At 45.8% G+C, this 14,039-nt stretch overlaps 1 protein-coding gene across 1 annotated transcript in view; it reads right to left on the minus strand.

Moving 5' to 3' along the window:
- The window catches only part of LOC142578416 (high-affinity choline transporter 1-like), a 40,285-nt gene extending 39,472 nt beyond the window's left edge, over positions 1–813 (minus strand). Inside the window, exon 1 of the mRNA XM_075687804.1 lies at positions 621–813. Coding sequence (XP_075543919.1) covers positions 621–813 — 193 coding nt within the window. The remainder of the gene's footprint in view (positions 1–620) is intronic.
- Positions 814–14,039: the final 13,226 nt, after the last annotated feature.

The raw sequence follows: 14,039 nt of genomic DNA on the forward strand, positions 1-14,039 counted from the left end.
TACGCGAGGAAGAAAAGGTAAGCGTATGAGCAATACTACCATCGCTAATCCGAGCGCCCAGGCCAGGACTGATTTCTTAACACCGTCGCCAGGTGTGCCATACCTGCTCTTTCGTTCTTAATGTTAGGGGTGCAATATTAAAATGGCCCGGAAAGCGGGCCATTTAAGTCGTGTGATTGGTCAGAATGGCGCTTTTGCTGACCAGACATGCGAGGGCAAGCAAACGGTTCATTCTCCGAACCGTTAGAAGATTGCGCCCGTGGGGTATGTGTCTGCCTAGTGGACATGTCCTTTTTTTCGCTGCTGACGTGCTGATTGGCAAGTGGTGCCTGTCTCCTTCTGACGCATACCCCAGGCCAGCCAATCAGAACTTCAGCGCTCACACAGGTCACGTCATTGAAGTTCTACCACGGCATCGCTATAGAGAAGCGCTTTGTTGGGAAGTGTTTTCAGAAACACACACTTCTTGGCGCATCCTTAATGCAGTGCTTGACGCGTACCTCCAACAATTATCGTAATTATAGACTTGGGGCTCTTGCGCGTGTCTCGTAGGCGCCAGCAGACGGAGACACTGAAATCGACGCACGATCAAAATTTACTGGCATCTCAGCGGCGCTTACCGGTCATAGTAAAGACGCCGATGAACAGCCCGATGTTTCTGCCGGCGAGCATGATGTTGGATTGTTCGCCCATGCTTATTGATAAATTGCTTCGACGCGGTGCATCGTTCTTGCGGCCGGCCCAGATGCCCACCACCAGGATGATGAAGTAGAAGAATACGATGGCCACCAGGCCCGGTATGTTGATCGCCATCTCGCTTCGGTTTCACATGGAGGGACAGTCTCTCGGGGACAGGCAGGGGCACCGGTGGAGGAGCGGCTGAGTGCGTGACCTGCGAGCTCGACGGTCAAAAATAATTATGGCGGACGCTGCGCTCTGCTCCTCGCCGTCGTCTTCGTCCTCTAGCGTGCTTTAGCGCAGAGCTCGTGCCTCGTGTGACGCCTTGTTCTCTTTGTCCTTGAGTCAGTTTCAAGCGCAGCGCATTCCCAGGAGCCATGGAAAGCGAAAAATAATTTCCTCGCTAAATTCTTAAAACGCTACGTTGTGGTACCTATTTCTTTTGATATTATGAAACGTTTCCATCAGTGTTTCTTCTTTTTAGACTTGAGTAATTATACTTCTAAGCCTACTCGATCCTTCGTCACTCCCAATACTGAGTGTAAGCGTTATACGAGGGCGAAATAGAAAGTTTGCCCTTATTTTTTTAGTCAAAGTAGGACTGTAAATGCGAAGTCAACATATATCCATTCCCAGCGGTGGACCTTTCTTGGGCCGGGCACGCCTTATCTGCCGGTAGTGCCGCGGCACGGCGCTGCTGTCAGTTGTTGAAGTGCGGAAATGCGGTTTTGTTTGAAATCAGGGGTACAATCAGGACTCCATGTGAGCCAAAGATCAGTGGGTCGCATCGAATTGGGCGCTCACGCGAAGACTACAAATGAAGTTGTGCAGGGTGATACGAGTTGGACTACTTTTGAAGTGAGGGAAGCTCGCAGTAAAATTTAGTATGAAGAACGACTGAGGAATATGGAAGAAAGTAAATGGGCTGGGAGAGTGTTGAGGTATCTGTACAGGAAAAACTTTGATTCACAGAGGAGGAAAAGAACTAGAAAGCTTACCAGCAAGCATGCGGATTGTAGGGTGGGCAGCACAGCAACAAATAACGTTATACATAAAGTCAGAGATGCCGAAATAATCTCATGGGTGGCGGCAATGGAAAATAAACCTGCCATGAGTAACTACTTAAGAGGAAAAAACAAAATCAGAAAAGAAACAATTTATGATAACTCAAAGGGAAGCTCATTACTTTTCGAAGCGAGATCACGATGCCTTAGAACGCACAGCTATAAGACGAGATATGTGAATGAAGAATAAGTATGTGCTTGTTGCGGTAAAGCTAGAGAAACGATGGAGCATGTTTTATCAGAGTGTGGAGGTAGCTGCCCAGTGCTCGATTTAGACACCACTGGACTCCTTGAAGCCCTTGGCTTCAGCGAGAGCAGGGGGAAAGTAGATATGTCCGCAATACAGATCAGTAAGAGGCGATTGAAAAATTGGTGGAAGTAGGAGGAGGAGGAGGAGGAATGAACGTTTATTGTAAGAAACAGCGAGAAAGTGTCCTTTCTTCGCCCTAGGTGGGCGGCTCTCTTAGTCCAGAAAGCCGTTGGCTAATGCTGCAGCCCGGGCCCGGTCCACCAGACTTCGCTGATCTTCCAGGCTCTGTGCCTTTAACATTGCCTCCCACGTTTCTTCGATCGCTTGTAGCGGTTCTGAGGCATCATCTTCACTGTTTTTCTCGCGGTGCGGGCACACCAACACCATGTGTGGGAGCGTGTCTGGTACGTCACAATACCGGCATAGGTATGAGAATTTGGTGGGGTGCATTCGGTGCATGATAATTCCATGTACATACGTATTTGTTTGTAGTCTGCGGAGGGCGGTGGCTTCTTCCTTGCCTAATTTTGGATGAGGTGGAGGATATTGTCTTCTTTCCAGTCGGTAATGTTGCAATATTACGGCGTAGTTGATGGGAATGTCCTCCACCCTCGTCGCTTTCCGGAGACCGTGCGGCAGGAAATCCCGGCTGGTATGCTCTCGGGCGACAGCATGTGCTGCATCGTTTCCTGCCAGGTGTTCGTGGCCTGGGGTCCATGCGACGTAGGTGTCGGGTAGTTCTTGGCGTCTTGTTATTTCTTTGAGAATCTTCACTGCTGCGGCAGAAATTCGGCCTTTTCGTAAGTTTCTACATGCTGTTTGCGAGTCGCTCAAGATGATTGCTGTGTCTTTGCATGTGGCGATGCCGAGGACGATGGCCACTTCCTCCGCCGTTTCTGGATTTCTGGCCGGTATGGTGGCAGCGATTAGCTCCTTCCCTTGATTGTTGGTCACGGTAATTGCGTATGCTCTTCTACCTGGGTATTTTGCCGCATCTGTATATCTCGTGTTGGGGTTCTCTGAGTATTTCTTGCTAAGCGCCCTAACTCTTGCTTGTCTTCTGTCTTTGTGGTATGTTGCATGCATGTTGCGAGGTATTGGAGCGACTGAGATAGAGTCACGAAGAAGTGGCGGCAATCGAGCTTTCGCGTCTGAGTCTGCTATGAAGTTTTCGCTGTATGCGAGCTTGCGAAGTACTGCTCTTCCTGTTTGAGTCAGCTTAAGGCGTTCCAGCTGGCTGGCTCTGTGCGCTTCGCTCATTTCCTCCCAGGTGTTATGGAGGCCAAGTTTGAGGAGTGTCGTGGTTGAGGTCGTACTGGGGAGTCCTAGTGCGCTCTTGATTGCTTTTCTGATGATGATGTTGAGTTTTTCAATTTCAGCTTTCTTGAGGAGTAGATACGGGGTGCCATATGTGATCCGGCTTATAAGGAGTGCTTGGATTATTTGGACGGTTTCTTGCTCTTTAAGTCCTCTTCTTTGGGTGGTTATACGCCGAATGAGATGGGTTACTTGTGTTAGGGTCTTCTGAAGCTTCGGAAGTGTAGCTGCCCCAGAACCGTCTTTATGTATTGTGAGGCCAAGGACGCGGAGGGAGCCAACTTGAGGGATATCGATTCCATTGAGTCTAACGTTGGGATCTGGAGCGACGTAGGCTGGTGGTCTTCCCCGGGTCCTTGCCTTGAGTATAAGTAGCTCTGATTTTTCGGGGGCGCACTGGAGACCGCATTTTGAGAGGTACTGTTCTATCTGATCGATTGCCTCTTGGAGAGTAGATTGCTGTTGGCCGGTTGTGGACGCTTTTGTCCATAACGTTATATCGTCGGCGTATATTGCATGGCTTAAATCTTCGATGCCATCAAGTCGTTGTGGGAGTTTAATCATTGCGAGATTGAACAGCAAAGGTGAAATGACTGACCCTTGTGGAGTTCCTTTGTTGGGCATTTCGAACTTGTCGCTTCGGATGTTGCCTATACCCACCGTAGCCGTGCGATCTTTGAGAAAGTCGTGTACGTATTGGTAGGTCCGGATTCCGCAGTTTGTATCTTGGAGATTTTGGAGGATTGCTTCATGCTTCACATTATCGAAGGCTCCTTTTACATCTATTGTTAAAATAGAGAACTTCTTGTGGCGTTCTAGGTGGTCCAAGAGGTCTTCCTTGAGCTGTAGTAGTATATCTTGTGCTGAGAGGAGCTGTCGGAAGCCAAACATTGTGTCGGGCATGAGTCCTGAGTCTTCGAGGTATGTGGTGAGGCGATCGTGAACCATGTGTTCGAGCAGCTTTCCAGCGCAGGAAGTAAGGGAGATTGGTCGTAGGTTGCTGATTTGCAGTGGCTTGTTGTGTTTTGGGATCATAATTACTTTTGCGTGCTTCCATTCTGCTGGGAGCACACCTTTTTCCCAGCAGTTATTCATGTAGTCGAGGAGTCCATTTAGGGCCTTGTCTGGGAGGTTTCGTAGGATCTTGTTGGTCACCTTGTCATTTCCTGGCGATGTGTTACGGGTCAATTTGGCAAGGGCGGCATGGAGTTCAGGAAGCGTGAAAGGGCTATCGAGGGTGAGGTTTGGTTCGCCTTTGTACGGTAGGGGATCGGTAACCTTGGGGGCATTGTCTCCGACAAGTTTACGCTTGATTTCTTCCAGAATTTGTTTGTCTGTTCCTGGATGGGAGTTAATGATTTTCTTGAGGTCATGTCTTTGCTGGGTCTTGGTTCTGGTGGTAGCTAGAAGGGCTCGCAGTATATGCCAGGTCTTCTTCGTGTTGAGTGTGCCTTGAAGTTGGTCGCACAGTTTATGCCAATTCTGCCTGGTGAGCTGATCTCCGTATTCTTCTGCTTGCTTTGTTATGTGAGCGATCCGTCTTTGCAGTTTGCGGTTAAGTTTCATCTTTTTCCACCGCCTCAGTAGTCCTCTTCTGGCATCCCAAAGATGTAGGAGGTGAGAGTCTACGGCCGGCGTGTCCATCGTGAGTTGGATGACTTTAGTATGCTTCTCCGCCGTCTTGACCACTTTGGTGAGCCACTCTTCGATGTTTTCGATGTTTTCTTCTATGTCGTCTTCTCGGAAGGCCTTCCAATCCGTCAGCTTTGCCGTTCCTGTTCTACTCGGCTTCTTATGGTGCAGGATTTCAAGCTGAAGGATGTGGTGGTCGCTGCCGAGATTTTCTTCCAGTCGGGTCCATTCCGCCTTGGATATTCCTACTGTAAAGGTGAGGTCGGGATTTGTGTCCCTGGACACACTGTTGCCTATTCGGGTCGGTAGTTTAGGATCATTCCAGAGGGTGAGGTGATTTTGTTGCGCCGAATCGTGCACTCGCGCTCCTTTCTTGGTCGTGTGCTGGTAACCCCATGCTGTGTGGGGGGCATTAAAATCCCCCATTATTACGAGTTTATGTCCTTTAGATAGTTTTCTGGCTTGCGTAATGAAGTTTACAAAGTCGGATAACGGATCCCTGGGTGGGCTATATAAGCATAGTACATAGTACGTATAGTCTTTGGTGTGTCTTCTTCTCAGGTAGCACTTCGACTAGGGTGTGTTCCACAGTTGTTCCCTGAATTGTGTGATCCTGCGTGGTCAGATTTTTCTTCGTCAGGATGGCTGTTCTGTGAGATCCGGTGTGTGTATCATATCCCTGTATGCGCAGATTGGTGTAATAAGTTTCTTGGATAGCGATGATATCTGGTTGTTCCAGTTTGGTCACTTCTTGGAGGTTTGTTCTTTTGGTTCGGATAGAGCGACAGTTCCATTGCCACAGCTTCATTGGGAGTTATGGTAATCTCTTCTTGGTATTACTCGCCATCTTGTTCGATATCGTTCTCTTCGCCCCGGGCCATGGATTCCGGTCTGGCTGCATTGTGGAGGTCTTTACGTGCTTTCTTGCGAGCCGTGTCGGTGTTGTTGAGTAGCTTTTCTACTGTGGCTTTCGTTACGTGGTTCTGCTTGGCATAGGACATGAAGTTGCTGAGGTCTTGGAGGGTAGCATGGATAGGGGCCAGCTGAGCGGTGATGTGTTGCAGGAGCTGTTGTGTTATCTCCTTTGCAAAAGTGGCCATGGCCTCCTGTATCTGCTTCCGCACCTCCATTGTTACGATTTCCTTGGGTCTTTCTTCCGTAAGGGGCGGTGGGATGTTTGGCATTCCTTGAGGTTTCGAGGCTTGATTGGCGGTGTTTTGTTCTTTGCACCTTTGTATGAGCTTGTCAATGAGAGCTTGCTGATTTTGGAGTTGTGCTCGCAGGTCTCGTTCGGTTTCCGTGGGTTCTTGTGCTCGTGTGTTTCCTTCTGCAGCGTCTGCATACGTAACTCGCTTTTGTGGGTTGCGTGTACGGTTGCGTGTACGGTTGATTTTCCATCCCGCACATGTAGCAGAAGTTGATAAGGGGTTTCGGGCAGATATCTTGCCGGTGCCCTAGTTCTCCGCAGGCTCTGCAGTATTGCACAGATTTCCTGTATGGTTTGCAGCGGTAGTCACAGCATTTGTATATGATGTTGTATGGGGCGTGTGGTCCGTCGAAGTAGATGAGTGCTGTTGACGATCTTCCCAGCATGCGTGCTGCGAGAACCGTGTATCTTGCGGATACTCGTAGCCCCTGTAGTAGTTCTTCTTCGCTCGTGCCTGGCGGGATGTTGTAGATTACGCCTTTGCTGATGCCCTCTGGGGTCCTCACATGTGCTTTGAAGTAGGGAAAGAACAAAAAACGGAGACGTGCAAAAACAAAGTTCACAATAGGGGTCAGAAAATTTGGTTATGGGAATTCATCGTGCGTGTTTTGTTTCTTTTTCTTACTTAACCTAAGTAGTACATTAGGCAGTACAATAGCATGAACTTGGTGACGCAACCCACCGCCCCGTTCCAAAAAGGACCCTCATGGCATTCATCCAAGATCCATCCATCGAAGATGGCGGTGGTTCTTCACACGTCCACGGCGTACGAGCAACGAAGTGTGGTGCGTTTTCTATGGAGCAAGGCACGAAGGTCCATTCAAATCCACAGGGAAATGCAGCCCACGTATGGAGAAAAGTGTCTCGCACCGAGAAGACTGAGGTGTTGCGAGTTCGCAAAAGGCCGTGAACACTTGTGTGACAATGATCATTTGGGGAGGCCGCGTGCGTCGCTGACTGACGACAAGGGCTTCTCAAATTTAGCGTTGCGATTGGACCGGTGTGGGGACTATGTGGAAAAATAGTGTAGGGTATGCAGAATAGTACGTATATTTGTAATTACACCTGTATGTGTACCTTATTTTGCAGCTCAAAAAAATAGGAACGAAGACTTTCTTATTTACCACCAACCGACCAACATAACAGTACGTCCTTATCTCTTCCCCAGTTACCAGATTGTTCAGAAAACCAGACTATCATTTTCTAAAAACGTCCTGTACAGCCGCCGATTTGTCTGCGCATTTGCTCTTTTGCTCAATTGTCAAAAGTATTGGGATCCACTTTGCTGCAACATTTTTTTTTCAGTTCTGGATAACGGCTCCAACTCACGTGGTATTCCCAGATATTGCAATACTTTTGGCTGATTTTCGGTCTTCCACTCGTTATTACTTTCAACACCGAAATTGTTGATTTTGACATTGACAATGCAACGTTTATTGGCAGCACATGAAGGACCATAGCGGCACAAATTTCGGCACATATTGGAGAAACAGGAACTTGATTATGGTCTTATGTTCTTCAGCACTTTTCTGGACATGCTGCCATGTTCACTTTGGAGATAATGAGAGAATGATGAGCCGAAAATATAGGTAGCTAATTTTTGAACATTCAATATGGTTTAATTAGCCGATACACCGTGATATCTAGCTCTATATTTTTTTTTTGGCTAAGTCTCAATACTTATAAGGACCCCCTCGTAGTTGTGCCTGCGTACTAAACGTAGCTTCAGTCTCAATTCAACAGTGTCATGTGATCTACAACCCTTATTTACTTTATATTCTGAAGGCTTCGGAAGAGGGGACGTGCAAAGAACATGCCCTTTCAAAGGTAATGTGCTGCAAAACGTCATTTTGAAGTGGCGTAAGTGTGTAACCTAATCTTAAGCATTTCTACATCTTCTAATTTACGAAATAGTACTTAAATTCCGGGATATTACGTGCCAATATGAAGATGTCATTATGTTGCACGGCATGTGTGGAGGATTCCGGATTAATTTTGACCACTTGCGGTTCTTTAATGTGCCCTAAAATCTAAGTACACGAGCGTTTTGGCAATTTGCGTCCATCGAAATGCGGCCGCCGAGGCCAGGATCGTACCCAGGACCTCATGTTGAGCAGTGCAGAGCCATAAGCATTAAGCCATAAAGGTGTTCTGTGACTATATAAGCTGCGGTGGCTGTTTCCCCAGAACTAGAGGTGTGCGCCGAGACGTGGGCGCGCCGCCGTGATCGATGTGCCATTTAAATAGAGATACAGGTCTCTTTTCTTAAATGTAAATCTAACTTTATTTGAGATTTCGTGTTGTGTTGTTTAATTCTTTTCCCTGTCTCAGGTATAGAATCATGTCAAGTAGGGGAGCAGTGAAGTAACACAAAAGAAACAATGCCAACCCTGCTGTCCGTGCGTCTGCAATAGTTGTCGTCACCAGTCAACGTGGGATTCCGAAACCTCTCCTTCAAAAGCGCAACATGGCGCAGCGAGCAGAAACATGTAGTGGTTTCGGAACGTCGGAAACACGGCTCGAGGGTCGCGGGAACTGTGGTTGCAGGTAGAATCGGCGATATGTCTCAAAAGGGCATCAACGCGAGAGATGCACCTTGTAGCGAGATATAGAGATTTCTGGCCGCGATGTGTTTAAGATGAAGGTTGGACATTTTTGCATCATTCCGTTTCATTCGAAGGTGTTTTTTCTACATGTCTACATGTAAAAAATATTTCTGCATCTCTGCTGCATCATGCTGTTCCTTTGCAACATTCATGAGAAATCGAATGCTATTGACATCGATAGCTGCACTCAACTGTAAAACAGTTTTGACGTGTAGGTTAAAAAAGAACGCTTTTATTTTCCCCTGGAAATAATTGGCAACCGAGCAGTGCCTGCGTTTCTACTAATCCGCATTTCTTTCATTTAACCTGGTAATGACGAGTTAACAAATTCAGCAAATTTGTTTTCTACGCGGCGGCGTCATAACATGTCTCAGCTGAAAAAATGTTTCACCCACTACAAAAAAAAAGTTATTTCCGTTATTTTTTCAGGAAAAAAGGACGTTAAAAGAAATTTTAAAAGGAAAGTTACAAGAAAATGGTGATTAATATTCAGGAAAAGTGATTTCATTTATTGTACAGTCGGGAATGCTCGTTATAACATACGCTGATTGGTTGAGAGCTTAAATACTGAACTAGTAGCATTTGGTTATAAAAGAGGTCTGTTTCTTGTTTTTTTAAATAAAGCATATTATATGAATACAATCTCATTCAGAACAAGAGCAAGCAAGGTTAACATATCTAAAGAGTCACGTGCTTTAATTGGTGCTGGCTTAGCAATTCTAGCCAAATTCACCGACTCTTTCCTCAATGGAAAAACTATCGCATAAGAACTGAAACATAGCAAAAAAGAAAAGAAATGCCACTACGAAGTAAAAAACAAGCAAGGTTCTGCGTGCATAATCGTGGAGGACGAAACATAAACCCTGAACATTCACGCCTTTAGATAGGTGCTCAATTTTTTTTTATGTGTCGGCTGAAAAGCAAAATATTTACTAAAGGTTTTGTACTTATCTCACTTTCAATACCTCTGTATTCGGTCTTCTCAGCCCTTAGAATGAAAAGCCTAGAACTTCAACCTGTTTAGCAAAGAAGGATGTAGCAAAAGAGCGATTTAAATCTGTGGTTTCGGTTTCTATACGTTTCTATACGCTGCCGGTGCTGCCAACGAAAAAAGTCATAGTTTCGCCTGGAAGGCGAAGCATCGATTGCGATAGCAAATTAGTGGACAGCTATACGAAGTAAGGAGGGTAGTTTTATCGGTCGTACAAACATGTAAACATATAGGCGCACTACATAAATTAACAAGCATTGTGTCACGCGCTGATAAGCCAACGTGAACACGTCTCATTCGATGACAGTGGAAACTCGCTGTCGAAACGCTGGAGTGAGGAATCGCGGCAGCTGCCGCGAGCGAATTGACCTTCGTACAGTATGCGAATTGACGAATTCGTACGAATTGACCTTCGTACGCGAGGTATGCCGCGAAAACACAGCACAGCACGGACTCTGACGGCGTTGCATATGGTTTTCAAAAAGCCTTTCAAAAAACAAAAGACAGCGCCCTGGGAGGGCGCGCGCGGTAGCCCGGGAAGCCCGGAGGTAGCCCGCGGTGGTAGCCCGGACCTATGGCACGTGTGCATGTGCCAGTTTCCCTTGTCACTCGACTAAAGCATTCAACTGTCAATCAATGTTGCCACTACTTGTGCCATGCGTCACGGCACATACCAACAAGTTGCCTATAAAAGCGAGAGCACCACAGTTTCTCACATTCTTCTCTCGTGGTTCCTTTAACATTTTGAGACACTCTGTTGCATTGCACCGCTTTCGGGCACTCTAAGAAGAAAAGGAGGAAAAGGGGTATTGAGGTTACTCCTTTAAGGGAGTAACCTCAATACCTTTATCTGACTGATCTGCCACGACCATTCCTCCCTTTGGGGGGTAAGTGCGAGGGTATGAACTGTTACTCCCCATGCCGTTACTCCTCCGAGGACTAACAGTTGCTCTTTTCCGAAGCTCCTAAAGGGAGTAACGGTCATTATTTCCGATGGTCCGCAAAGGTGGAAATAATGAAATTAGGCATTTATACCCTAATAAAGAAGATTACTGAGCTGAAAAAAAAAGAAAAAAAGGTGCCCCAGGTCCTCGCGCTCCCCGCTCAGCTACTCTAACCACTGCACCACGGCAGATTTTTTTTTCTTTCTTTCATGGTATTTATTACAGTAGCAACAACCCGATATTCACCAGTTGTGCATAGTCAGAGAATGGAGAGCACAATGATAGTCACTCAGAGAAAAGGCATCGTTCATACTGTGGGTAGAAATGTGGTTTCACTTTAGAAGGGTGGTAAGGATAGGCACCTCACCAAAATGGGGTACCAGTCCGGCTGGGTATCAAGTCCATCATAAACCTGCTTTAGGTGTAGGGTCATTTGGATGAAATTCACCCTTGTAGGTACAACCGTTTCGGCGTTTCGGTCCATCATTCGCGTTTTCCAGAAACTGTGCTTTCCGGTGAGAAAAAACATATCGAAAGGTGCACTATTATCGGCGGTCGGCAGCAGGTATCGCACAGTATGAGCGTTGATGTCAAAGTCTTTTTTTAAAGTTCGTTGGAGGACATACCAAAATAGTATGGCGTCGGTGCAGCTAATAAAACAATGTTCAATCGTCTCTGGTACGTCACAAAGGCGACAATTAACAGAAGAGACAAATATACCCTTTTTCTGTAGCCATGTTTTAACCGGTGAGGTTTCACTATGAAGTTTATAAAAGAATGTTTTGCAGCAAGGGCATATATACATTTTACGAACTCGCTTTAGAACATCGTGACCTGGCCATTGAATGTATAGTGATCGGTAAAATGGAGGCGGAAAAAGCATGGACAATAGATCTTTGTATAACGTTTTACGCGACACAGTACAAGTATTCAGTGGAAAACCGAACTGTCAGGAAACGAATCGCCAAGTAAACTTCTTGCATGAATCCCCACAAGCATAAACGCGAAGAAAAATTCGAAGAAACGATTAAGTCGGGTAACGCATTAACAAGTGTGACTTGCATGAATGACCGAAGTATAGGATGTGATGTATCGCGAAAAAAGAAGAAACGAGACACTATTTGCCGCACATAAAGATGTACTAAACCCAGCCCACCTTCACTAACGGGCCTGCAAATATTGTCTCGCCTCATGGGCTCAAAAGTTGAAGACCATACGAAGGTTGCAAAGATTCGGTGAAAGCGTTGGATGTAGAGCCTGGCACAATGTATAACTTGCAATTCATGGTAAATTTTTGTTGCCAAGAACTTATTGCAGGCCTCGGCTTTCCCAAAAATAGAAAGTCGGTGTGGAACGAATGTCTGGGCGTAACTTTGCAGGGCCAAAACTTGTTCTTTCCAATAGTGTGCGCTTAATTTATATGCGTCTAGTGGCACGCCGAGATACTTTGGCGGGACACCGGTCCAATTAACGCCTGCAAACTGTTCTGGTGTACAGCACCATGAGCCAAACCATAAGCCTAAGCTTTTTGCGGAGTTCATTCGTACTCCTGATACGCTGCCAAATTCCTCTATTGTTGATACTACTTTTTCAACACTAGACTTATCCGTGCAGAAGAACGCTAAATCATCTGCATAAGCTAAGACGTTTACTTCATTACCCAGTATATTGAAGCCATGGATGTAACTCGACTGAATTACGCTTAAGCATAGCGGTTCCAGATAAAGGGCGAATAGTAATGGGGACATAGGGCATCCTTGTTTTACCGAAGAGAAAATGGAAACGGGTTTAGAGAGTTGGCCATTAATAACTAAACGAGTAGTACAACACGTATAGCAAAGCTTAACGCCTTTAAGCACAACGGAGCCACATTGGCATGCTCCAGAAGTGTAAATAAATAGGAGTGACTGACACGATCAAAAGCTTTAGCAAGGTCTACCTGGAGCATTGCAAGCTGTTCAGTGGAACAGTAACAGTATTGAAGGAGTGTACGGGCGATATGTATGTTGGTTTGAATGGATCGGCCCCTAATTCCACACATCTGATGGGAACCAATGAGAATTGACATCGCAAATTGCAATCTATTCGATAAAACTTTTGCAAAAATTTTATAATCCACGTTTGACAATGTGGTTGGTCGATAGCTTTCAACAGAACGCAGTTTCTCCTTATCTGAACTTTTTGGAATTAAAACTGTGTGGGGTTTGCAAAAAGATTGCGGAAGGGCGTCTACCTCTAAACTTGTAATAAAAATGTCCAATAATATCGGGCTGATCATTGGTTTCAAAGCTTTGTAAAATTCACAGGAAAGTCCATCAGGGCCGGGTGTTTTTGACATAGGCAGCTGATCAATAGCTGGCTCAATTTCTTGTATCGTAAGGGTATCGCTAATGAATGCACAGTCATCATCCTGTAAAGGTTTTACAAGAGACACAAAACTCTCTAAAACTTTTGCATCGTGATCATTGGGCCGAGCACTAAACAACGCACTGTAGTAAGTTTCGAACTTAGAAATTATGTCATTCGTATTTGTTAGAAGACTACCTTCGGAGTATATTTCCGGAATTACTTTGGAAACAGCGTGACGTCACTCGTCAAGTAAAGCTTGACGTGTTGGTTGCTCAGACTGCAGAGCACGCCTATTTCGAGATCGAACTCGCGCACCTCTGTAACGCAGTGCATCATACTTTCGCAACTCACATTTAAGATTTTCTATGTCAACAATGTAAGTGCCTGGCATTTCGCATTCCATCTGATAAAGGTTGTGTAGGCTCTTAAGAAGTATTGTTTGTTCATTCTTTCTATAGAATGCTTTCAGCGATCCAATTTCTATAGCCACTGTACGAACCTCTTGTTTAAAGAGTTCCCAAGCTGCAAATAACGGCAAGTCTGTAGAAAGAGAATTTTTCAGGGTCATGAGCACGCGATTAATAAATTCCTGATCATTTAGGAGCTCAGAGTTAAGCTTCCAGAGTGCCCACTGTGGTCGGAAATTGGTTACAGATTTCTCACCAATCTTTGCAATAACCATGCTGTGATCAGAGAACGAAACTGGGATAGTAATGCAGGGCAGTTCTCGGGAGAGGAGTGATGAAGAAACATAAATCCGATCAAGGCGGGCGTAAGAGCGTCCTTGAATTCGTGCATAAGAGCGAGCTCCCTGTCCCGACACTCCTATATCAATGAGCCCTGCATTTTCTATTAGGTTAGATAAAACTTCACCACTCCTGTCCCGCTGAGTGTTAATGCCACTTCGATCGCACGGATCACATACACAATTGAAATCTCCCATTAACACAATGCAACGATCACAGTCCATTAGACTACGCACAGTATCAAATAAGACAATT

The sequence above is a fragment of the Dermacentor variabilis genome, chromosome 4, assembly GCF_050947875.1.
Source record: "Dermacentor variabilis isolate Ectoservices chromosome 4, ASM5094787v1, whole genome shotgun sequence".
NCBI classification, from domain to species: Eukaryota; Metazoa; Arthropoda; class Arachnida; order Ixodida; family Ixodidae; genus Dermacentor; species Dermacentor variabilis.